Here is a 27707-nt window from a genome sequence, read left to right as displayed (position 1 = left end):
TATTTATAGATGGTTAAATTTTGTCTTCTCTCTCCAATCTTCCAAAAACATAATAATATTTATTAATATAACCTGCAAGTATTTAATTACAACTTAATGCTTTTTAATTGCAGTTAAAACTAAAATTATTAAAATTCAAATTAAATACTACATATTCATTTGAATTTAAATAAAACTTTTATTTGAGAAAATTCTTTCATTGAAATATCATTACGTACTGAGAAAAAAATTATTATTATTAATTTCCAAATTATACCATTTCTGCCTTTTTCACTGAAAATTATAGCTGTACATGTATTTAATTACAAAGTTTTTTGCTGTCCCAAAATAAAACACCTGATTATTTTGTCTCTGACTAGGTTGTCAATATTAAATTTGAGATAAGATTGTATATTTTTTGGCTTTCATATACATTAACAGTTCAAATAACAAAATCACTAACATCAAATATTCTAACAATTCTATTAAAAATTAATTGCTTTTCCAAAGTATGCTGCTAAATTGGCTTCTCGGAATGCTTCGGACACAGTCTGAAAAGATAAGCATTTTCAGTTAGTATAATATTAAATTGTTATATTTTCAGATTTATGTTTAATATTTCAAACATACTGGATGTGCATGGCATACTCTGGCTACATCTTCACAAGATGCTCCATATTCCATTGCTAGAGCTGCTTCATTAATAAGTTCTCCTGCAGTCTGTGTATGATAATTTTTATTAATAAATATTTGAGCAAATATAATTTTTCTAAACATCTTAAAATCAACACATTATAAAATTAAAATACTTCATGGATATACACAAGTCTTCATTGAAAAAAAAAAAAAAATTATATAATTCACAAACAAGACAGCATGCAAAAGTTATTTAGTGTTTTCAGATTCATTTTTTCTACATTACACCAATACAAAGGTGGAAAGGATGAATCTAGGATTCTGAATAACTTTTTGTGTTGTCTTCTGTTTGAGTCTTTAACATCTGTATATGTACGTATTATACTGTACATACACTATGTATATTACACATATAAAAATTGTTAGTTGCAGAAGAAAGTTACAAAAACAATATTGGCATTATTTTGTTCATGCTGAGCTAATTATGGCTTTATTTAAAATGCCATTGCAGGATACATTTCTATTGCACTTGATTATATTAATATGCTTTAATAGAATTCTTCCATTAACAGAAATAAAAATTTTGATTCTTTATTTTTTTCCACTTTCATCACATGCAACAATTTATCATCATCAATAGCTATTCATAAGCTTATTTTTTTAAATCCTGCATGCAAATATGAATTATATCTTTTTTTAGACTGAAAATATAACCTAGTTACGGAAGTTTATAAAATAAAATTTCTAGTTTTATTTTATAAACTTTTTCTGTAACTATTACATTATGAAGCAAATCTATAAATTAAAAATTGTGCATTCACTGACAAACAGACAAAATTAATCATCATAATTGAAAACATTTGTTCAGAATATCTCATCTACCTATTTAATGGGTTATCTTCAGAATTAAAAATGATTTGAACAAGTTTCAAATCATCTTTAATTCTGTTTCAATTTGAATAAGAAATATGAATTGTGTGCAAACTTCAAATTAGAGTGGCAAGAAGTTAATTTTCTTAAATATAAATATAATTTGAAAATTGTTAAACAGATAGAAAAGATTTGTTCAGAATATAATTTTTTCATTGTTAAGGTGTTTAACTTTGAAAAATTATTTTTAAGGCCATCAATTAAGTCATACTAATAAATTTTTTTCAGAAAATAGAATTATTTTCCTAGAAGGATAACTTCTATGTAGTTTCCCCATTATTTAAAACTATCTACCAAATCCTTGAATTCCTCTTACTTCATCTATGGAATTATTTTCCTGCAAATATTACTCCAACTGCTTGAATGTATGAATAGTCTCATCTTTGTCATGGGATTGTTTCACACCATGTAGTAGTTCTTTGATCTTTGAAAATAATAAAATTCATGAGAGATTATATCGGGCAAGTAGGGAGATGTTCCAGTACATCCCAGCCTCATCTGTAAACAATATTCTTAATTTTGATGAACACATGTCAGCGGGCCTTATCATACAGAACAGTTGGAAATTTTTGCAGTAGCTCAGGCTGTTTGCATTGCACAGCATAATTGGATGAATGTAATCCAAAAAACTGGGCTTATAGATATTTATACTTGTTTACATAAATAAATGTTATATATGAAATTAAATAAGTAATATATAATAATAAACTTAAATTTTTATACATACCGAACCGATGATATGTGCTCCTAAAATTCTATCAGAAGTTTTATCCCCAATAATTTTAACTAATCCATCAGTATCAGCATTTGTTTTTGCTCTGCTGTTTGCAGTTAAAGGAAATTTTCCTACTTTGTATTCAATGTTCTGAAAAAATAGTAATACTTTAATTTCATAAATATATTTTAAATAAAATTAAAAAATGGCAATAAAATCATTGTTACACATAAAGGTGAAAACAATACTTCACTTATAGTAAACAAATACACCATAAGAAGAGATAAAATTGATATTTCATTATTTAATTAGTGTTTAGTTCAGTTTATGCACAAAATCTGTAGTGCTGTATTGTTTACAAAGAAGATAAATTTTTATTAAAAACCTAAAAACACTTAACTATGCTTAAAATGTAGTCTGGCAAACTATAAGCAATACATTAAAAAAACTTGCATAAACTAATGGAATTTGCTTTATATATATATATATATACAAAATTCTGACAATAGGCCTACCTAAAATTACAGTAAATTAATATACCATCATGGTTATAAATATATTGATTATTATTAAGGACTTTCAAATAAAGCATAAGTTTTAGAGATGTTTGTAACATTTATAATCTGGTTGTAATCAGACAAAAATTATTTTAGTAGTTGATTATCACTTACTAAGAGCTTACAACAATTAGATATTTGGGGGTTTTCATTATTAAGTTATATTTGCATTTTTGATATGACTAGTTGTTATTCAGTAAATCCTCAGTTGAAGAAACTATTTGGAAGAAGGTATAAGGTAAAGCCTGTAAAAAATATTATAGGCTTTAGCAGTTATTCATCATAACTGGTAAAGCCTATGATATTTTTTAATTCTTTTAATTCAGAAATGTAAACAGAAGTTATTGTTTGAGTCTTGCTCTGGACCAATCTTTTCTTCCAGATTAATTTTAGAATTACATTTTTCTAAACTGTTAAATTTAATTATTAATATTCATACAAAATGGTGGCTGAACCACCTATTTTTAGTCCAAATTATTTAAAATTTCAATGATTAAAGGCAAGCCAAAAGTTAGCTTGAAGAAAACTGACTTTTAAGTATTTGTTTACAAAGATTCGAGCTTGGTTATTATTATATACATTATAAACATAGAAATATTGCTGTTCTTTATTACAAAGTTTGTTTCATAATTAAGTAGTATTATTTTAAAATTAATATTTTAAGAAACAAGCAAGCAAGCATATCATAATAGCATTATTAATAATTCAGATGAAAAAGCCAGGTTAACTATTACACTAGAATTTGGCTAATTAACTAACCTTTTATTTCAAATTATATAATATCTGCTAAGCAGCTATGGTGCTATCTTGTATTAAATTTAATAGTTTTTCCAGAATAATAATTACAGAAATCAATTAAATTTAATACAAGATAATGGCTTAAACACATACCTTTAGTCTAAATTAAACAATATAAAGTTTTATGAATTGGCCAGATTTAAAAATGATTTAATGTTGCAATAGTCACTCAAATTCACAAAAACAAAAAATTTCCATTTTTTCCAGTTTATATTTAACTCTTTGCAAGAAGAGCTTTTACAATTTTATAAATTCATATTTTCATTACAAAATAAACAATACTAAAACAATTCATTTCAGTTTTAATTTCTGAAAAAATTCAATAAAAAGCAATAATTAATAATAGTAATATTCTAAATTCTAAAATTAAAGTTTAATAAACAAAATTCTATATTTCCTAAGTTGGCATTTCTTTGTTGTTTTCTGTAATTAAAAAGATTTCAAAATCACTATTTTTTTATGGTAAATTATTTTCATTTATTATAACTTTCTATTGCATGGGTATATAATGTATTTAGCAAAATTTGCAGTGTTTTATGTAAATATTAATAGTACAGTAAGACCCCGCTTAACGTGGGGGATGCGTTCCTAGATGACAGAGCGCTAAACGAAACAGTGTTAAATGGGGTCATCTTAACATGTAAATAAGGGGGATACGTGAAACAGAACAGAGAATAAGAAAATTTATCAGTTTTTTTTTTGTTTTATTTTGTAACATTTATTGTTAAATACTTTTATTACATTAATTAATTATAGACTTATTTATTGCTAATATCGAAATTTATTCATAAAACATTCATGAAAATAAAAAAAAATGTTCGAGTAAAGAAGTTATGTTTGTAATGAGGAAGGTTCTTCCTCATTTGACATCTTTTGTTTCTTTGTGAAGAAGTCATCTAACGTCATTTGCCTTTTCCTGTTTCGTTCAGCAAGCAGTTGTCGATAGCAAGACATCGCATCCATGACACTTCGTCTTGCCTTTGAACATCTATCAAAATTGAAATCATTTTGTATAAACTGATCCATTATTTCCGTTATACTGGCTAAACTTTTTTTTAGAAAATCTGTTGAAAGTTCCTTTTGTTTCTCATCTTCAGAAATGCTAATTTCTTCATCTTCATTCACCTGCTGTTCTACTAATTCTTTAAGACTGTCGCTGGAAAAACTTTCTCCAGTTGTAACTTGCAATAATTCTTCAACATCCTGCACATTTATATTATCCAACCCTGTTTCATTAGCTAGCTTGACAATTTCATCGACATTAACAATGGATTCTCTTGTGTCAACATCCTTGCTTAGCTCTGGCCATACATTCTTCCATACTCCTTTCAAAACATTTCTCGGTCACCTCATTCCAGGAAAGATTGATGTTGTCTACAGCATCCACGATATTATAGTTTTTCCAAAAATCTCTAATGGATTGTTTATCTGCTCCATCTGTTTTATCAATCAGTTGTCGGAATGTCCGCCGCAGATAATAAGCTTTAAAATTTGATGTTACGCCTTGATCCCAACACTGCATGTGATCTCGGGTAATTCAAATACTACTGTGTAATACCGAAACAGCATTAAGCGGGGCAGCGTTAAGCAGGGTCTTACTGTACTCTGTTTCAAAATATAGTATAGGAGGACTCCAACTTTTGAACATAACATGTTCCTAAATATATGTGAAAATTCAATGTCTGAAAATTGAATGAATTAAATGTTATAAAGATAGTCTTGATAGAGAGCTAAAAATGAAAATTATAAAATTACTTATTCAGGTAGTCATTAAACAATTAAACTTTCCCATATTACAGTTTATAAAACATTATTTAAAATGTTAAAATCATGATTAAACAAAAAAGACAGGAAAAAATTTTTCACAAATGATTTTTCTGTTATTGAAATGTTATATACTGTATTATAAAACCAAAAATTGGTAGAAAGCATCACTGCACAAGAGCTGGAATTTTTTACTAGATAAAAGTGTATGAAAGAGAGCATTGTCCAAAAATGGAGTACTGTCTGTACTTGATTTAATTGACAATCCAAAATATTGGAGACACCTTTTTCCGAATAGTTTCTTCAACTGAGGATTTACTGAATGACAACTACAGTGATATCAAAGATGAAATACAACTTAATAATGAAAATCCCCAAATATCTAATTGTTGTAAGCTCTTAGTAAGTGATAATCAACTACTAAAATAATTTGTCTGATTACAATCACATTAAAGCAGATACGTGCTCAGCAAATAATTAGTTTAATTCACCACACTACACCTTTATTTGTTGCTGAGATAGTTTTATTGAAAGAACTAATGTTTTCGCCCGAAAACATTAGTTCTTTCAATAAAACTATCTCAGCAACAAATAAAGGTGTAGTGTGGTGAATTAAATTACAACCACATTATAAATGTTACAAACATCTCTAAAAATTATGCTTTATTTGAAAGTCCTTAATAATAATCAATGTATTTATAACCATGATAGTATATTAATTTTAGGTAGGCCTATTGTCACAATGATAGATATATATAAAAAGTAAATTCAATTAGTTTATGCAAGTTTTAATTGACATATTGTTTTCAATATATCATCATTTATGCAATAATCTATTATTTTTCAAAATCAGGATAGAACTGATAACTAAAGTGATCATCATTGTGCATCTGATTCACACAATAAAAAAAGTTTATCCAGCTTGAGTGTCTAATTCACAGCTAACTGTGCAATCTTAATGCTCAGTTTATCATCTAGGTCATGCATACACAGTGTGAAAAGAATTCAAAATCACACAGCAAAATCACTCATGTGAATACTCAGCTTAAAGCATAAAACTTCTTTTTAAGTTTTCAGGCATTCAAAAAATGTTTCATAAATAAATTGCTACCACAGTAATAAAATCAGATTTTTACAGAATCTGGTTAATTAAAATTACCTGACTCTTCAGATCTTCTTCTGATTTTCCAACCCAGGCCACTTCAGGATGAGTATAAATGACAGATGGTACGCAATTATAATCAATGTGTACTGGACCACCTGTTATACCTTCCACACAAACAATCCCTACATAAAGTTAAATAACAGATGTTACATCTTTCATATTTATTTAATCAAATGCATGTAACCATTTAATGCATAGTAGTAAATTTTATGTAAAAAGATGCTTAGAAAATTACAAAAAAAGAAACAAATCACTACATTAGAAGTTAGTCAATCTGGCACTTGCAAGATCAAAGTAGTGACAAATTATCAACTGTTTTTGTATTTTTACAAAATTCAGTACGTTATATGCAATCTGAATACTGTTGCATATTTTGCACCAGTGCACATTGCTGTATGCTTTTGATTTGTTTATTCATGCACTTTAATTAGTCTGAAGATGATATAGTGAATGACTAAATTGTGTTAAGATTGTTAATATTTTTGTCGGTTTTTCAATCAAACACATTATTGCCTGGGGTCTTTAACACACCACATGTCCAAATAAATTCCAATTTGCAGAATACTAGCATGCTGGATTATAGGACATTTTCAAATTATCAGCTACTTTTCAGAGGATGCTGGATTACTAGAAATTTTGGCTATCAGGTGCCAGATTAATAGGTTCTGCTATATACAAACAATAATCATTTTATTACTGAATTATACAATGTTTGTGATAAAATTAAGTCATCCATATTTCAAAGATACAGGAGAAATATATAATTCTTAAATACATCAGATTAATACTTATCATTTATTTTATAACTTTAAAACATCTTACCTTCATCTTCTGCTTTATGAGCTAACATAGGTCCAGGCACACAATCACCTATGGCATAGATACTAAAATAAAATAAAAATATACTATATTGAGTATATTATTTAATATATAAAACCTTATAATATCTAAACATTTATAAACAATAACAAACAGTAATTACTTCAAAATTATTGTCAATATTAAAGTCAAAAATGTATTACTTATCATGAAAGTCCATATAAAGAGAAAACATACAAGATAATTCAAATTAAGCTATCTCTATTCAAAGCAATGTGCAGAGGGAACAGTATACGAACACCATCATACTTGGTGTGTATACTTTCTAGATCATGAGGAAAATTTTCACAATAAAAAAACTCATTCAAATAATCACTGACAGGGAAAATATGGAATGCAGTATCAACTTTTGATCCTGCATAACAGCCAACACATTTAACATGGCATTTGATCATCCATAACAGTTCTGTGAAGCCACTAACAGCTTTTTCTGATACATAACTCTTTTTATATACTGAATTAATGTATAAAATAAACACAAATTCCATAAATTGACTTTAGTTATATACTATTGAGTGTGGCTCATTCCCCAATCACACACCCAGCTAGTCCATTTTGCTGTCATCTTTTCTTGCTCATAGTCAATCATTTTCCTACAAACTACAAAGTACATGTAGCCAAAAGGTTCCAGCCTAACTATGTTTGATGTCATTTTTCAATATAGTCTCCTTGTAGTTCAACACACTTATTACATCTTGAAATTAGCATTTCAATACCCTTCAAAAACAGTCTGAAGTTTTGTCTGCAAAATGCTCATAAACTACATCCTGCAACTCTTCATTGCTTTTCAAAGATCTTTTTTGAGTTTTGGAAACAGATAACAATCACTAGGAGCCAGGTCCTGACTGTAGGGTGAATGGTCAAACTCCTCAAACCCACACTCCTTCACAGTGCACATGCCTTAGCAATGGCAGTAGTGTCCTGCAAGAGATGAACGTGATGCAAATTAATGCACCAAGTCTAAAATAAATGTTTCCAAGTAACTTATGCAGATTGGCAGGAGAAACTGTTTTATTAGTCCACATAAAGATGGTGCTAGTTGATACTATCATTTTATTCCTATTGTGTCTAAAATATAGTTAAGCCAGAAACTTTTGTGCCTACAATGCATATTAGGAATATGAGGGTGTTTTACCCACAGTTCTCTGCAAAATTGTTCTGAAAGGGATATTTTAATTTGAATCATAAGACATTTTGTAAGCAAATACAATTATAGTATTTATAAACACTATATTTATGAAAGATTAAAAATAAAAAATACATATATATATAAAAAAAAATAAAATATTTCTCTGATGACCAACTTATCAAATACATTATACATTTCTTTTAAAGTTATTAATGAAAGCAAGCAGATAAACTTCAATTGTAACTTTATAATTTAAAGAATCAATAAAACAGTGTGTATAAGTTCAGTAATTTTAAATTTAAACAAAAAAGAAAACTTCTTGTTCTGCTTTTCACATTTTTTTAAAGATTTTGTTAATTAAAAATATCAGAAAATTTTTACATTTTATTTCAGTAGTATTTGTTATTTCATACTTTAATTATAAACTTATAATTAACTTATGCTTTTAAATATTAGAAGAAAAATGTCCACATTTTAAATCTTGCATGCTTTTAATCATGATTTAGGAATATTGTGTTGATTTTTTAGAAAATTTTAAAATTTTTTGAAATAATTTTTTATTTTTCAGTAAATAAATTTATATTATTATAGCAGATTAAAAAATTTGTTAGAAATTTTATGAAATATCAATTTGGAAGTAAATTTTAAATTTATTAAGATATTTTATTAAAGACAATTTTTCAAATTGTTATTTTCTTTTAGTATTCCAAATTAATAATTAAATGCACTTTTACCAAAAAAAAAAAAAACCAAATTCTTGTAAAAATCTTGTTGCAAGAATCCAGTGCCAGAAAATCTTGAACAATTTACAGTAAGTATAAAAAGTCTCTAATGAAAGGTTGACAAATATTGCATGGGTTTATTTATAAGAATTTATTTTTAAATCTTAAATAGGATCTCCATTAAGTAATCAAATAATTAAATTTACTTCACTTATATCATTTTATTTTAGTACTTAACTCTCTTCATCTTGTAGACATTAACAGAACATTTTTTTTTCCTTGCCAACTGTAGGCTTAGCAGACCCCACAATGGCCAGACAATGAGGGACAAGACCAAATACATTTGAGACAGACTGCCTATAAAAATATTCCCAACTTTGCTGATTTAAATTTCTGTTCCCAAGATCAGCAAGACTGGTATCTTTACTCCTTTAGTCATCCAGTTAGTCTCATTTATATCATTTATAAAAGATTCTCATAGTTTGAAATAACAAAAGTCTAATGCACTGGTAAATCAGATGAGAATAAAAGATAAAGTCATCATCAAGTTTTGACGACTCAAGTTACAAAAATATAGTCTTACTGAGTCCCAGAGGATTTAACTTGCCAATTTCTCACAGATTTGATCCTCAGGCTAAATTCATAAATCAGAAAAAGAGGCCAATGAAAAAGGCAGATGTTGAGTCAAGGTTCAAATATTTTATACCACATACCTTAAATGGTGAAGTTAAGTGTAACAGGCCTTTTTAAGTTTTTAATGCATGTATGTAAACAGTTGATAGTACTTAAGAACCATCAGAACAGACTTTTAATAACTGGATTCTCATCAGATAAACTTAAAATTCTCATCAGATAAACTTCAAAAAAAAAAAAAAAAAAAAAAGGGACCTTAACTTCATTAGTGTTAATCTAGAAATACATTGTAAATTTAGGAAACTAAAAAAACTAATAAATTATTATTGTTAATTAATGAATGCATAAACATTGCCAAATCTGTACACTTTATACTGATTCAAAAATAAATGCTTAGGGCTTAGTGATTGATGATAGAATTCAAATTTAATAAATTTGCACTAGTCAAAATTGTGATGTACTTGAATTCAGGAAGATGCCTTTAATATTCTTGTTTTCAGGAAATACAAAATATTCCAAATATAAGGAAACAAGTTTCAAAATTTATATAAGTCTCTGACTGTAGAGAAGGATGGCATTTATTCGATTATGTGAGCTTTCCTTAAATTTGTGCATTTTATATTCATTTTTAAATGTGAGGTGTATATTAAGAAAAATTAAACAAAATTATTAATTTTAATATATTTAGTTAACAACATACTATTCTAATCTAAAAAATATATTGAAATGAACATTTATTGTTTAATTTTACATAATATAATTTATCATGTACCTTTAGTGTTCACTACACAAGATAATAGATTGTGAAATGAATAATTTATTAAGTTATTTAATATAGTATTATTTATCTAATCAATCATCAAGTGTATTTTGATTATGTCAAACATATTTCACTATTAATTTTAGAAGAATGACAAAATTAAAATATCTTTATAATTGATAAAGACGACTAGAAAGTCTTTAAAATAAAAATAAAGTAAGAAAAAAATTTAAATTATGCCAAGAAAATGTAAAAGTTTTTTAACATCAAAAATAAGTTTTCAATAAACTAATTCTTAACATTTGTAAAGATGCTGATTGGAATTAACAAAAGATGAGAAGCTTGATATTATTACATAATTTACAACACACTATTTTTAAATATGGCCATCACTATTGCCTACTTTAGAAAATTCCAAGAATATAATTTTTACTTTAAGAAAAAACTTGAAGAAGAAGAATATGCAGAAGCATATTCTTCTTTTTCAAAGCATCTATATATTCACATGACCAACTTCTTCTTCAAAGCATCTATGTGGAAGCATATAGAAAAACTAATTTTTCTATATGCTTCCACATAGATTCTGCAAAATGTCAGCGCTGTTTTTATAATATTAAAATAAGGTCAAAAACATTATTTTGAAATAAATAAAAAATATACAATGTAAAAAATTTCAAATGTAACACATTTCAAATTAATGCTTAAATATTATTATTCTGACCAAACTTACTTGGGTATATTTGTTTGAAAATGTGAATTAACTTTAATTCTATTCCTTTCATCTTTCTCAATTCCTATTTCTTCTAAACCTAAATTCTCTGTGTACGGACGTCTGCCAATACATACCAATAATATATCACATTCCAGCTAAAAATCAATCATAATAAGAAAATATAATAGTTAAATAAAATAAAATTATATTTTATGATATAATTTTGAATATTAAATTTAAATAAATATACTGAATATAGCATTTATGGAATTAATTTTTAAGAAATATTAATTAATTCCATTTAATTTTTTTTTTGTCAAAAATTAAATATTGTAGGCATTTGTACATAAAAAGTATCTAAAAATCAGCTATCAATATTTTTTAAAACCATAAAAATAATTCATTTTCTTTTATTTTATAGAAATTAAAAGAAAATATAAAAAAAAAAATTAAAAAACGAATTTTTAAAACAGACTAAAAAAAATTTTCTTTTTGGTAAATAGACTTTTACTATAAAACAATTTTTGGACTAAATCATATAAGACATTATTCATTTTTAAATAAAATTTTAAAAAAGTTTCTTCATATAAATGAAGAATTATTTTATTTAATGTAAATTTTAAATGTAATTGCAATTATCACAACAAACTTTCATGAACTGCCCTATATATATATACATACATATACACACTGTATATATAACAAATCAGACTAATTTATTGCTATCATTACTATTATCATCAGACTATCAGATGTATATTAATTTATAAAAATAATTGATACTGACCTCTTCCTTTTTACTGGCATCTTTTGCTTGTTCTACACTGACAATTATTTTATCACTTTCTTTTCTAGCTGACATAACTTTTGTGTTGAGTTTTATTTTAAGGCCTTGTTTTGTCAGAATACGCTGAAAATTTTTGGCTATTTCCATATCTATACCAATCCCTCCTATATGGCCTAAAAATTCTACTGCTGTAACTTCTGCACCTAACCTAGACCATACTGAACCCTAAAAAACAAGAATACAAAAATATATTAAGATAGTTTGAAAAAACAATATAAACTCAATTCCACTAGGCAAATATATGAACACAAAGAATTTACATTAAAATTCATTATGCAAATGCCTGAATTTTCCAGTTCACACGTGGGTGAAAATACAAAATATAGTTCTTAATGCATTATAACATATAGCAAACAACTAATCTACTACACTTTAGACAGAAAACTATTAAAATAAGTATAACATTCACTTGTTTATTCACATAATGAAGGTAAGTGCATTAAATTTGTATTATACGTTCATGTTTTTGAATGCTGTAATGGTGTTTATGATTTTATGTAACATGTTCTATCCTTATTGAAAATAAGGATAGAACATGTTTCTAAATGAGGATAGAAATTGTGCTGTGCATGCATACATATATGATATATTTCACAACACAAGATAAACAACTTTTCTTACCAGACATTTTAATAGTTTTATAATAAACATATTAAAAACTAGCATTATAAAAATACTGTTTAGGATTTTGTAAAATTTTTAATTTTTGCAGCAAATTTGTTCAGAATAGAAAATGCATTGGAAATATTTCCCATAAGAAATAACAAACGTAGACAGATTTCTATACAAATATTCACTTTAACTATTTTTCATGAATAAATTACATTCATATAGCAGAACAGAATATGTCCTTACCTACAAAATTTAAATCTATTTTTGTTAATTGAAATATATCTAATTTTTCAAGTATTTATTATTAATTTGGCTCAAAACAAAAATATTAAATCATTATTTCATGACACTTTATTAGTAGTATTTGTCTAATACCATTTAATAAATTTTGTGAGATATAGTTTATTAATAATTAATGAATGATATTTGATGTTATTAAAATGCATGTACAAAATATAGCTAATAAATAATTTTCATTAATTATTGTTTAATCTGTACAAATGTTCTTCCTTACATATTCTACTATTTTAATATCACTTATCAAATTCATTTCATTATCATGTTTATCTTACTAATAAAAAGTATATTATATCAACAATTGGATAAGTGATGCAAATAGTGAGAAAACTATTTTTGTGAATATTTTGTATAAAATGTAATTTTTTTTGTATAAACATAATAAATAATAAAAACGAAATTGTATAGAATTAAATCAACTAAAACTGTTTAAATTATCAAAAATATTTTCAATCTGAAACTCAACAATTTAAACAGGTCTAAATTTTAAGAAAAATAACTTTCCATCGTTAAAAATATTTTTCAACAATCTAATTTATCCTAATCCATTAAATTACTTCTTATATATGAGAAATAATTAAATAAAAGTGAAATTATTTATAAGTACCAACTTAAAATATAGTTCTAACTTAATAAACACATTTTGTACAGAGATTAAATTTACTAAGCCAAACAATCACCATACTTAAAATTGGGCTATTATTATGTTATAATTAATAATTACAAAGTAGTTTGTATACAAATATATTAAGCCTGGTACTCACATGCGGCAACAGACAACGGAAATCATTGACGGAATGGCAAAATGACATCACTTTTGCTGTCAAAGCCAACAGAATGTGTGGCCTTCTGCCATCGTGGAAAGCAAAACGGCAAAAATTAGACCAATAGGAAGGCCGTTTAGCAATGTCATCATAAAGATCACGTGGAATGATAGCATTCGAACTATGGCAGTCAGCAAGCTAAAAAGCTTTATTTGAACACTAATACACTAATATATTTAATTTATTTTTTTGGACTAATTTGACATTAATATTTAAATCGGATAGTAATATCCGATTTAAATATTAATGTCAAATAGACATACTTACTGCGTAAAGTATTGGGAATGGCATAATCGTAATTCGGTGACGAAAGTATTCAATATTCCTAACTTTCGATGATTCAGAATATTTTTCCTATCCAAATTATTCGGTTGTGAGGTTTTTTATTTGTGATAAGATCGAAGGCAAACTTAAAAAGTTTAATTGATATAACAAAGCAATCCTGATAGATGCCATTTTCGACTACTGTAGTGGCTTGTTTATATTTATGGCTGGCAGATGGCACATTTCAATTGTAGGGTTATTTCTGCATGTGAGTACACATGACACGGAAAGATGACGGAACAACAACAGTTTCCATTGTCTGTTTTCACATGTGAGTACCAGACTTTAATACAAATAGTTTGGCTTAGTGTAAATATATCAGGTTTCAGGATGTTGATATATAGAGATTTAATTTTTTAAATCTATCAACTTACAGGATATAAAATGTTAAGAATTACACAATAAAATCTTACCAATTCAAGACCTATAACACCTGCTCCAATAACAACCATTTTTTCAGGTACCCGTTCTAATGAAAGTGCACCTGTTGATGAAACTACAGTTTTCTCGTCAATCTGAAATACAAAATTTTTTAAAATCAAACTTTCTTTTAATTTCAACTGTATGGAAAACATATTTTATGAAGAAAATTCTTATCTATATCAATCTTTTATTTAAAACAAAATTTTTCACAAAACATTTCTATAAGTTATATAGGATCTTTCCTTTCTCTTCTATCTTCTCACCCTCCTTCCCTTTCCCTTCTTCTGCCGACTAAATAGTATTGCCATGGTCTTTCATTAAGTAAATATATGAACATATACTTACTTAACAAAATATATATGTTCAGTAAGTAAGTTATATCCTCAAAAGAAAATTAACATTCCTGTTATTTTCTTTGAATTGCCATTGCCACTGATTGCCATTAAACTAAATAGAAAAAAGTGAAATTGAATAATTCTTTTGATAATTTTTAATAACGACATTATTTCCTGAAATTCCTTTCGTGAATTTTTAAAACTAATATGGTTTTATATACACATGTGAGGCTCTGCACACTCAGTAACATTATTTTTTAAAGAACACTAAAAAAAAAGTTAAAAATCTTTTTTTTTTGTATGAAAACGAGACATGAACTTCGAACAATAGAAGAATGTAAGTCCTAAGATCAACCATCTCTGGTTGGAGATTCGAATTAAACATTGATTTGACCTCTCCTGCAATCTCAGCTGATATCTCGTTACACTTAGTAACAAGTGGTCCAACCTCATGGAAAGCAAGAACGAGGAAAAGCGACAAATTGAAATGGGTGATTGAGGATAAAAATTAATAAAAATCTGGTTCATTGGGAATTCAAGGACATGATGGTGGCTTCTCCTAAAAATTCCAAGTGTCAGACCAATTGTTGAATATGTGTCTTGTGCCTATCTTCTAAAAAACATCTCCCTTCCTTGAATTGCCATCTTCCCATCACTAGAAGTCAATCGCATCGCCCAGGAGCATGGAGACATCTAAGGAACTGTCATCTGCAAATCAGGGACACTCCTTCTGGGACTCTCTTGGAAAAAAGAGAAGCTTAAGATTTCTACAATCTTTCAAGATTTCTACAATCTTTCAAGATTTCTACAATCTTGAAAGATTGTAGAAATCTTTTAAGCTTCTTTTGTGTTAAATAAACAGTTTCTTGTAACCGTAGTGTCTGTCTCAGCAGCAGTGATCACCCACATATCACCATTTGTAACCCACACAATAGAAATACAATTATTGAAATGGCTTCCAAAAATAAATAATAAAAATACATCTGCTGATTGTAACAGCATAAAACTAAGTTATATATATATAACATTACATTAGATTTTGATTAAATTAATTTATTTTCAAATATAGTATTTGCTTTAAAGTATTTTTCACAAAACTTTATATGCACAATGCTTGATGTACCCAAAACAAAACAAATTTATTTCAGAATTATCTAAAATTTTGTTTCTTCAAAAGCCCTCTGGTCCCATCAAATTCTGATACACACATTGGAAACTTGATTATCTCTTCTAAATAACCATTTTAAAATACTAAAAGAAACTCGAAATTAATTTAATATTTAATAAACATATTACCTCAATTCCAGGAAAAGTAGCAGTTTCAGATCCTGTTGCAATGAGAATATTTTTAGTTTTTACCACTTCCGAAGAACCATCACTCTTTAATGCTGTGACTTCATTTTTTCCTGTTATTTTTCCATGACCTTGGATATGAGTTACCTGATAAATTACCACAATATTTGAAGAATTAATAATTATTTTTATATTAACAGTCAGAATATGTTTAACAATTTATATAGTATATGAAAATAAGTTCAAATTTTAATTGTATTTTATTTACTATACTTTTTGTATAATAAATAATAAAGTTTAATGCTTAAATTACTTAATTGTAATTCAACTCTTTTTAATATGTTAAAAACAATTTTTGTATCATGTTAATTTAATAAAACTTTACATAAGTAAGATAAAACTCAGTTTTCAAAATTTTTGAATTTTCACAAATATATATAAGAATTTGCAAATATTTAAAAAATCGGATTATTTAAGAATTAAAATGGAATTAAAGAATGATTATGTGGGTAAGAAATAACTATCAACAACAGTCTGTAAAATCAATCAACATAAATCATGACAGACTTGAGAAATTTTATTTTAATTCATTACAATGTATATTGAGTGATTTGCTGATAGTTCTTTGATACAAAATTAATATATTATATTCCATTTAAATATAAAACGAAAATAATCACAAAATAAAAATTATAACTCAATTTATACAAATTCTGGAAATATGGTTATATATAAATTTTTGCGCTCTGTGGGCACTAAGAGGGACTTTCTCTTCTGTATTCATTGTGGGTTGATCAGGCCAATAAAGGGGAGTGGCAGGTTGTGAGAGATGGGGCCTGCCATATCCAGAATAGATCATCTATAAAAAATTCCTGGTAAATTGCTTGTTTGGATTCAATCCTGAATTCTCTGAGTGATAGGCTGACATCTTAGCTGCCTCAGCTATCCAGTAATATGTCTAACATTGCATTACATTTTAGTAATGAGTTGGAAAATTCAATAACACCATTTGTACCATGATATTATTAAACATGTGTAGAATTTCACAAAATTTGCTTGACTCAACTCTAATTTGTAAAACACATTATTTAAATACTTATCAATAGAAATTATTGCAATTGCAATTGTTTTGAAAAAACTAATATACTTAGTAGAGAGTACTTTCTAACTTATAAGCCTAAACTATAGATGCATTAATATAGTTTGATACTATAATTTAATTATTGAAATATTATATAAGAGGTAGAAGGCTCACGAAACAGAAGCACAACTGCCTAAATCTGAAATTTTAAGCTTTTTATATCTATATAACATTTATTAGAGTATTTTGTAAATTTACTTCAAAAATATGTTATAGACATATAGTATTATTATAATTTTATAAGTTCTATAAATTATTAATTACATTAAACTCTTTAGTTAGTTTACATAATAAAGCTTAAAGCAATTGCATCAACACCACATTTATAACATATTTACTCCAGTATCAGGTATCCTACAAAGGCATTACTTTCATTATTGTGATTATTGTTATGATGAGTCTGAATGTAGCAGAACAGTCTGTATTGTGCTGGTCATGTTTAGAATGTAATGATATTCATATTATGTTTCCAACATGTTTCCCAAATAACAAAGGCTCTGCTTGCTGTTCCATATTATATGCTTAATTTTTCTTTTAGTAGTTTGTGTACATGAAAATTAATTAGTATTAGCATTTTTAGCATTCAAAGCTTGTTACTACATATTCCTATCTGTACAAAAGAGCATTTCTATCATGTCTAAATGTGGTAAAAAGCATTCCTAAATGTGTCTAAATCTTACAAGAATTATAATTTTATTAAAGGCTTTGAAAAATGAGCTCAGGCTTAAAATTATTTATTTACTTCCCCAAAATGCCTCTAAAACTGATATTAGACAGCATTAGAATTCTTAAATACAGTAATACTGTAAAAAAAATGTTATTGCAAATATCTTATTTAATAATAATATTTAAAATCTATTCTCAACATTAACTACCAAATGTAAAGTGAATGTTCAAGTTGAGTACTCACCAGAATTATGAACAGTCAATGCTTTAGCTTAATGTAATAAAAAAAATAAAAAATTCAAACAATTCTAAAACAGAAAAATTTTAAATAGTTTCTTTAAACTTTTTTGTAGCAATCCATAAAAACTGTTCAATCTACAATATGGTTTTGTTTTATGTGGAGGAAAGTATCTTATAAAATAAATTTCTGCATAAAATTTGTGTTCCATCCCAAATAATTCCCCAATGATTGCCTAGCTTTTGGTCCAATGATAGTTTTAATAAAAACATTAATGTTGTAAATTTCCAGTGTCTTTTGTTTTCCCTCATCAGTTGTTTTTCCCCAAGTTCCATCAAAAATGATAGATGATGAATCCACTGTATGATGACAGTATATTGCATATTTTCATAATTATCATCGGTTTTGTATATTTTGAAGATTTTTAAACTTTAATAATTTCATTTAAAAATAAAAAATTTCAAACCTTGTTTTGTTTAAATAAATGAGCTATTCCTGATGTAAGAGCTTTAACAGCACCAGATTTCTGTTCCATTAACTTTTCTAAATTTAATCTTATATTATCAACTGAAAGAAAAATATTTATCACTATAAAATTTTAATCTAATATTTATTTTATTTATTATATAAATTTTACAATTAAATAATATATTTAACAGCTAAATACATAAAAACTTTTAAATTCCACATATGTATAAAAAAAATGAATAAATCTCAATCAAGACTATACTTTTGATAAAATAAAGATCATCTCAGTTCAGAATAAAAAAGCATTTGGCAAATAAACTTTTATACAAAGTATTAGTTAAGATGGTATTTTAACCTATCTCATGTTGAAATTTTTCTCTGTTGCATGTGGCTGCCATGTTGAATTTTAGTCGATGTTAAGCCTAACGAAAATTTTACATTTTTTAAAAAATAATCATGGCTATTGTATCGTTCAAAATTATTTTTTTATTTTTCACAAACACAATAGATTATTAATAAATATAAAAACAAAAAAAAATTATATTTTGAAAGTTAGTTTTAATATAAAAATTATAATGACTAAGTGACATCTAGTTCCAAAAATGTACCAATACTGTAACAAAATATCTCGGGTCAAACACTCAAGGTCAGAGGTCATGACCCCGAGAATTGTCGGGAATAACACAGGACAGGTTAATGATGATATTAATACACTATAAGGATCCAACTATTTCAATATTTCAGCTGTTGAGAAATAAAAATTTTACTACAGTGGAACCTCGCTTAATGAGTGATGTTTTGGATAACAATAGACAAGGAGAGGGGATGTCCCAGATTGTGCACATGAATCGGTCTGCATTTAGCACTTGTTCCACTAGCATCTTAGTGTCGCTTGTGATCACACATTTTTCCAAACTTGTGTTCAGACATATTACATATAAACATCAAAAAGCATAGCTCATTATATAATAAATATGCCAAATTCTTGGGCTATGTAAAGGCTATAATTAAATATTAAAAATTAATTAATTTGACTAGAGGTAGACAGTTATGCTGCCATCTCGTATTAAATTTAATAATTATAAATAATTTTTAATTTAGATATTTCTAAAATTTAATTTGGAATTGGTTATTACATAGCCCAGGAATATGGCATATTGTTTGGCTGTTTATGAGAGATATTTTTTCGATGTTTTTTGTTTTCTACAAATCAAATTTGCATTTCAGGTTGGTTCATTCCATGCTAGAAGAAACGATGAAGATGATTCATGCTTCTTAACAATGTATATTGTATAATTTTCTTTGAATAAATGTTATACATAAAATATCGTAAAAAAATTGAGTATTTTTTCGGCATGGAATGCATTATCGTATCTTACATTAATTTATATGGAAAAATTGTTTTGCTTAACGAGTGTTTCACATTATGAGTAAGATTCTGGAACAAATTATGCTCATTAAGTAAGGTACCACTGTATTGAAAATAAGAGAATTTTTTGAAGATTTTCATTAAAAATTCAAAAATTTATTAAAATATCTATATATTTCAGTAACAAAAGACAGAGTATATTTCAATTTCATGTTTCAGATCTACAATAGAATAAAAAGTTTTAAACACAATTCCCCTTTAATGAGAATGCTGTTAATGCAAACTTAGCTTTACTTATCCCCTTCCAATTAACATTAACAGGAAATTCTTGTATAAAGTATCAGAATCAATTTTATATATATATATATATTTATAACTTATATGATATAGAAATATATTAGTTAAATAACTAAAAAATTTGCTTACATTCTATTCCTCTATTTTTCAAATCATTTGAATGAGCCATATGATATAAATGGGAATTGTGGAGAAGTGCTTTGGATGGAATACAGCCAACATTCAAACAAGTTCCTCCCAAAGTATTATTTTTTTCTATGCATACTGTCTATAAATTTTTAAAAATATTTTATAATATATAACATTTTAGTAAACACTTTTTACAAATATTAATTTTAAGTATTTCTATATGAAGAGAACCATTAAAATTAGAATTAAAAAATAATTTAATCTTGTATTTTTTTTGAATGAAAAACTAAAATATAACCTCAATGAATAATTAAAATGTAGGATGTCATTTTTAGTAAAAGAAACAGTATTAATTCATATGATAAGAATAAACTGTATTTCACGTTTTTTAAAGATTGTTATATTTTCTTAAAAACAAAACATAATTTGCAAAAATACAAACAGGTTAAATTCAATCTAATTAATTAACAAGTCAAATTTACAGTTTTATGTAATACTACTAAAAACAATTTTTAAACTGAATGTTTAGATTTGTATTAGAGATTTATACTTTTTTGTAAATGTAAAATTTTTATTAAAATTAAAGTTTTCTACAAAGTAAGGCACATAAGATTCCAAAAACATTTTAATAACAAATAAGTTTTAATATAAAAAACAGTATGGTATTCCTTTTTAAAGTGAATGGTTAAATTAATAATTATTTTTAAATACTTTTCAATTAAAAAATGTTACTTTTTTAAGAAGAAATAGTATAATATAATATAATACCTTAAGACCAAGTTGTGCTGCTTTTATAGCAGCCACATATCCTCCAGGTCCAGAACCAATCACAACAAGATCAACTTCCCCTTAAAAAAATTTATAATTATTAATAGTTAAATATGCTTTAATTTTATTCAAAAATTCTTTATTAGATATAAATCCTTGTTTTAATAATTTTATTTAAAGAAAATTGAAAAAATTCTCTTCCTATAACAGAGTAATAATCATTAAACTATGAATTTTCTTTAGAAAATGATAACAGTAAATGATTTTTTTATGTTTAAAATAAAATTATAGTATATGAAAAATAATGAAATTTAATTTATCTTAAATTAAACAGCAATCCTTCATACTCAGATATTTTCACATTTTCAGAAAATATATAACTCTTAATATCTCTGATAAAAATTTATGTAATTAGAAGTGATATGAAATTTACAGCTATAAAAAGTAATGAGAAACTTAACATAATAAAAAGCAAATTTTAAAATTTATTAATAATTATAGTAATGAGTACTCTGGAAAAACTTCAATTTTATAATAAAAAAAATTTAAAAAGTGATGTTTACTAAAACATCAATTTGTCATGCAAAAGAGAAAATTTATTTTCAATTTCATATCATACAAAATGGAATGCATTAGTTTATTTAAAATATATTAAGAACTTCTTTTACTTGACTATCAAAGACATGAATGAATACATGATAAAGATTTAAATACAAGATTTTGTATTTCATGAACATTTTAACTGTTTAGATTTATATTCAAATTATTAATGAAACAGACAGGCATTCTACTCTTTGAAATTATACAAAATGTATTTACCCGTAGTTGCACAGCCACGATAATGAATTGTAGTGCTTGTAGTAATAGGTATACATAATCCTTTTTGTAAAAAAGCACTCTGAATAATTAAAAACAAAATTATAAATATTAATTTTTTATTGAACTATTTTAATGAAAACAGATAAATTATTAATAAAATGCTATTATTTCTTGCTTTATCAGAGATGTTACAATTATGGTCCAACTAATAGTTTCTTCTAAGTTATACTCCTAATAAAGGCCAAAAAGCTTGAAATTATTTGGAACTTATGAGAAACAACAGTAAGATCTCTGATAAAGTGATAAAGTGAAAAGTAATAATATTTGGAGACTAAAATAATAGAGTTTTTGATTTATTTATTTCTTTTAACATAATTTTCAGCATTTTTTTTATTTTATTTTATTTGCAGAAATATACAAAACTACATAAAATTCATTTCACTACAAATAAGTTTAATCTGAATGAAAAAGTAATTTAAATATAAGAAATAAAGGATGTAATTAGCAATATGTCATTACTAAATTAATGTAATTAATATTAAATAAAAGGATTTTAGAAAATTATTGTTTTGTAGCTGGCATATGATATAATAGAAAAAAATTGTTTCTCCATCTAAATTTATAAACAATTAAAATCAGAGAATTTTCAATTGTAAAAAATGTTTCTACAAAATCAAAACTTAAAAATAAATGCAGAACATTATAATACATTAATAGCAACATGAATAACAATATAATATTGATTTCCATAAAATTCTTTCTAGATGATAGGCCATTAATAGCCTGTATAATAACTGCAATTCTTAATTACAACCTTATTACTATACCTTTTTGAGATTATTATTATTGTTGTTGTTGTTATATATAAGATTTTGTTCAATGTTGGAAATGTTAGATGTTAGATCATGACAACAGAGTCATATTATGGTCTTTAAGATACTGAATGCAAACATGGACAATGTAGAGTACATAGTACCTTGATGGAAATGGTTTCCCAGGCTCTCAGAACAGCCATTAACCTAATATTCTAATAGAACAATTTAAAATCTCATTAAAGTATGAATGGCCACTTATGAGAATTCTATAAAATGACTAATTCAGATTGAGATTATGACTAATTACTTCCAAAATCATAATATCAGGCATTAATCTGTACTTCAATATTGCAAACACTCAGAAGTATTCCTTTCATCTTTATAGTGCATCATTCATTGTCTTAATCATTTTCTTCTATACAGATTCAAACCACATTACAATACTTCATCAGTGACCATCACAATATACTATTGGTATTCATTTCTAATAGTGTGTAGTCTATCCTGTAATACTATGCACTGTAAATGGCAGTCACTTTTAAAATTAATGTTCTGTTCTTTCTTGTATTATTCAGTCCTGACAAAAGTTAAATAGTTTAACCTGAGGTACTTGAGTAATAATGAAAGTTGTTTGATGTCTTGAAAGGTATTTTAATAACCATTTTAGTACACTATCCTCATTCTTAGCAATCTTCTTGCCATGAGATTACATATAGTCTTTCTGTATCATTGTTCTCTTATCTATATTTTTGCAAAGGTATTTTTAATAGTTAATAACATTCAAAGTTACTGTCCTTTCTATGTATTATTCTTTTCTGCTTTATATGACATCACTTCATACTTGAATGTATACATGTCTTTACTAGAACCTAGCAAACTTAACAATAGATAGTATTACTAAGAGTTAAATTTATATGTGGAACACTTAAAATTTGTAAAAAGTATTGAAGTAAAAGTTTATACAGGTAACTACAAAATATAAATGTATTAACTTACAGAAGAGATGATCATTTTTATCACTTTGGTGAAAGGAAGATGCACTCTACAAATAAGGACAGAGATAGCTACATTTTTATACAGAGAGAAATTTTTATACAGAGAGAAATTTTTATACAGAAGAAAACATGAGGCAAAACAACAATTAATATTCCAAATGGGTATCACAAATAGAAATCCAAACTATATGCTTGATATCAAGCCTATGAATTACATCAATGTGTTCAACATCTAGCTACCTGTATAGATGGAAACATAAGAAGAATTGAAAACAAAGATCCATGTTTTCCTCTACCAAGTAAAGTAGAATTAAGAAAGCTCTTTCCATTACTAGACATCACTGCTAAAAACATTATTTCTAAAGAATTAAAAAACAATTTCTTACCAAAAGCTGCTTATACTGCATATATCAAAGAACTCTCATAACACAAAATAACTATAATTCAATAGTTAGTTTAAGATCATTTTTAAGTATAAATAATTTGTGATAATCTAACAAAAATTGAAAACAATTTTCTTTCATTAAGAAAATGATTTCCACTTAAGAGCAATTAAATTTTTCCATCAATCTAAAGGTATCACATCTAAATTCACAAGTGAATCCATGCAAAAATTCCAAGCTAATCTTTAAATATATTTTTTAAAAACTTGAAAATTATAATTGCTGGCAGAATATATTTAATAATGTAGTCTTGAGATTAATGTTTCCAATTAATATAATATTGAGAGTAAGCCAAACGTTTCCCTTTAGCATATGCAACTTTTTGAAACAGACCATATGATGGATTTACCATTAATAAAACAGCTCTATCAAATATATTTATGAAATCAGAGAATGAATAGTTATAGAAAATGTCAAATGCAACTTAAATATGAATATTATAATAATGAATCAACTTTTAAAATTACTCTATCATCATTATTTGCAGAGAATATTAATACTGTAAGTAAATTTTTAATGTTAAACAAGTGTTGAAAGTCCCCAATTGATGCCGATTTTCGACTTTCTACTGTATTTATCATATGAACTTTTTCTTGTAAAAAAGTTAACACATTAAGTATATCTATAAAAATAAAAAATTATTTGGTTGCATTGTATTTAAAAAATATATTTTTTATATTGTATTTTTTAATATGTACTTAAATACAAGTATTTAGTTTGAATTTATTATTGAAATAAGACGCTGAAAATTTTTTTTTGAATGAAATGTAATTATTTTTATTTGAATATACAATAAACTGAAGCCAAATTTAAATATCCAAACATATCTGAAGAGTGGATTATTTTCAGGTTACTACAAAGCTAATTTTAATTAAACTACAAAAGTTGGATCAAAAGGTGATTAAGATGATGTAAATGATTGCAAAACTTAAGTGGAACTCAAATCTAAAAGCCTCTAATTCCTGTGTAGATGTGTTTGTTATTAATTATGCAACTCAAACATCCATCTATTCTTTTGCTATATAACTTGAATCATATAACTACACAAGCTATTGGGCTGATTGAGAACCATAAAGACCTTATATGTAGCAGTCTGTAGTCAGCATATCATCAATTAGCCTATATTGTAATGTGATTAAAATTAATATATATCTAGAAGAAAAGAGATGTGTTAAGAATTTTACTATGTGCATGTCTCCTTACCATGCAGATGTGTTGCAAGTTTTGCAACCTGCACAACAGTGGGTTCAAAATTTGTTCTGGGTCAATCTTTTCCAAATTATTTAATTCAATTAAACAAACTGAATTAATTAAAGTAGTTTAATTTTAGCTAAAAAAACAAATTAGGATTTTAGATATATGTTTATTTTTTTGTGTTTTGTGCTTTTAAAGTACAGTATGTCTGAAAAGTCAAGAAATGTAAAAAAGATTTAATTTCTTTTCTTTCAGTCATAATTCCTGACATTAAATTTTGAAGAATACAAACAAAATATCAGTACTTTCTATGCAAAAGTACTTAGATATTGAAGTAAAATATGCTACTTTATTCTTGAAACTTGTGTAATTCATATCACAGTACATAAAAATAATTTTATCCTATAATTCTAAACTTTTCAGATACTCTATATATCTATATGAATTTATTCAAGAGGATTGAATATAAAACTTTTATTCCTAACCTTACAAGTTGAAATATTCAACACAATTTTAATCAGTGTAATAAGTTTCTTTAATAAATATTAATAAACTTTTCTTCATCCTGTACAATATATAATCCCATTAAATTTTAAATTGGCAACAATGTTTTACAGTGCAATTAACTTATTTATGTTAAATGTATTTACAAAATATAACTCCTGAATGTGTAATATCTTAACTTTGAATCAATAATTTAAAATCATCATCAGAAATACTTACAAATATAGTGTTTTAAATTTTCGACATTTTTGTTTATTTTGAAGAAAGAAAGTGGCAGGTTATTACTTACAATAACGTGTAATATATTGAAATTCAAATAAATACCGCAAATATACACTTACTTTTAAACATCTTGACCATTTAATTGCTTGCATGATCAGAGTGTACTTTTAATTCCTCTTATTATAGTTGGAGGACACTGCAAAGCGCCATCTGCCGGTAATCATTTAATAATATAGCAGAAATATAATTTTTTTTAATTTATATATTTTATATTTTCATAATGTATAAATAAATTTGATTGTTTTTTTTATTTCATGATTAAATTCTGTAAAATTTGTTTAATTTTCGAGTGTTATTGTTTGATGCGCGATACTCGTACATTATCGGGATCAATTTTCGCTTATTTCGGTTGACCATTTTTATAATGGGGTCGGGAAATGTGAATAGTGACAAGAAGCAACTTCTGGCAGATAATATTTGTGATAAATTATAAAGAGCTGAATCGGAGAAAGCTTAGAGAATAAGAATCGGATTAAAATTCGATTCTTATTTTCTAAGTTCTTACGTTAACGAATTTTTAAAACTACAAAAAACATATGCTTTTTTTTAAACTCTTTCCGCCCAGTGGGCACTAAGAGAGCCTCTTATAGCAAGCCCATTATGGGTTCGGCCAGGCCCACAATTGAGCGGCCGGGTGGTGAGAGACGGGGACCGACATATCCAAACGGACCACCTCCCGAAAAATTCCTGGGAATTTTTCGACCCGTCCGGATTCGATCTCGGGTCCCCCAGGGCGGCAGGCTGCTAACCTAACCGCTCGGCCATCCGGCAGCCCAAAAAAAGAAAAAATAATATGCTGAGTCCTATTGTCATTATAAGTTATTAATGTTCGAATTTGGTTGACCACGTAAATTTTTTCGAGTTTTCTTTGAGTTTGAAACACCTAAATAGTGACAAATTTTTTATAGAAAATCTTTCTGGGCAGTGCCAAAGAGATTTTTTTACTCTTTTTGCCCTCTTTTAGCAAGCTCATTATGGGTTTGGACAGGCCCATAATGGGGCGGCCGGGTGGTGAGAGACAGACCATCCTCGAAAAAATCCTGGGGATTTTTCGATTTTGTCCGGATTTGATCCCAGGTCCTCCAGAGCGGTAGGCTGCCACCTTGCCCTCTTGGCCATACGACCGTCATCTTAGAAGAGCCGTACCAGTATATAGCCGCAGTAGCAAGACTTCAATCGGGCGAAACTCATCGGTGACCAAGTGGATATAAACCATTAAACGGGTGGTTTTTATCCTCTTGGTAC

At 26.5% G+C, this 27707-nt stretch overlaps 1 protein-coding gene across 1 annotated transcript; it reads right to left on the bottom strand.

Annotated features, from left to right (window-relative positions):
- Positions 1–158: 158 nt before the first annotated feature.
- On the bottom strand, positions 159–26621 carry LOC136977409 (dihydrolipoyl dehydrogenase, mitochondrial). The gene is made up of 14 exons (XM_067272877.1): positions 26522–26621; positions 22230–22308; positions 21411–21490; positions 20643–20781; positions 18846–18946; positions 16338–16481; positions 14697–14798; positions 12167–12391; positions 11398–11534; positions 7367–7428; positions 6539–6666; positions 2273–2410; positions 610–699; positions 159–530 (listed from the first exon to the last, which is right to left on the bottom strand). Exons 1-14 carry the CDS (start codon positions 26552–26554, stop codon positions 465–467), a joined length of 1524 nt encoding a protein of 507 aa, XP_067128978.1. The 5' UTR covers positions 26555–26621; the 3' UTR covers positions 159–464.
- Between the last annotated feature and the right edge of the window lie 1086 nt (positions 26622–27707).

Source organism: Centruroides vittatus, unplaced genomic scaffold, assembly GCF_030686945.1.
Source record: "Centruroides vittatus isolate TY-2023 unplaced genomic scaffold, ASM3068694v2 contig_459, whole genome shotgun sequence".
NCBI lineage: Eukaryota > Metazoa > Arthropoda > Arachnida > Scorpiones > Buthidae > Centruroides > Centruroides vittatus.
The sequence above is the reverse complement of the archived record's forward strand: the minus strand, read 5'-3'. Positions and strand labels throughout refer to the sequence as shown.

Bases quoted from the DNA above. Each gene is read 5' to 3' on its own strand.
- LOC136977409 (XM_067272877.1), bottom strand. From the start codon at position 26,554: ATGCAAGCAATTAAATGGTCAAGATGTTTAAAA. The intron at 7,429-11,397 runs GTAAGTTTGGTC...ATTTTATTTTAG, and splicing joins TTTCAAACAAATATACCCAA to TATCTATGCCATAGGTGATT. The intron at 531-609 runs GTATGTTTGAAA...TTATCTTTTCAG, and splicing joins GAGTATGCCATGCACATCCA to ACTGTGTCCGAAGCATTCCG.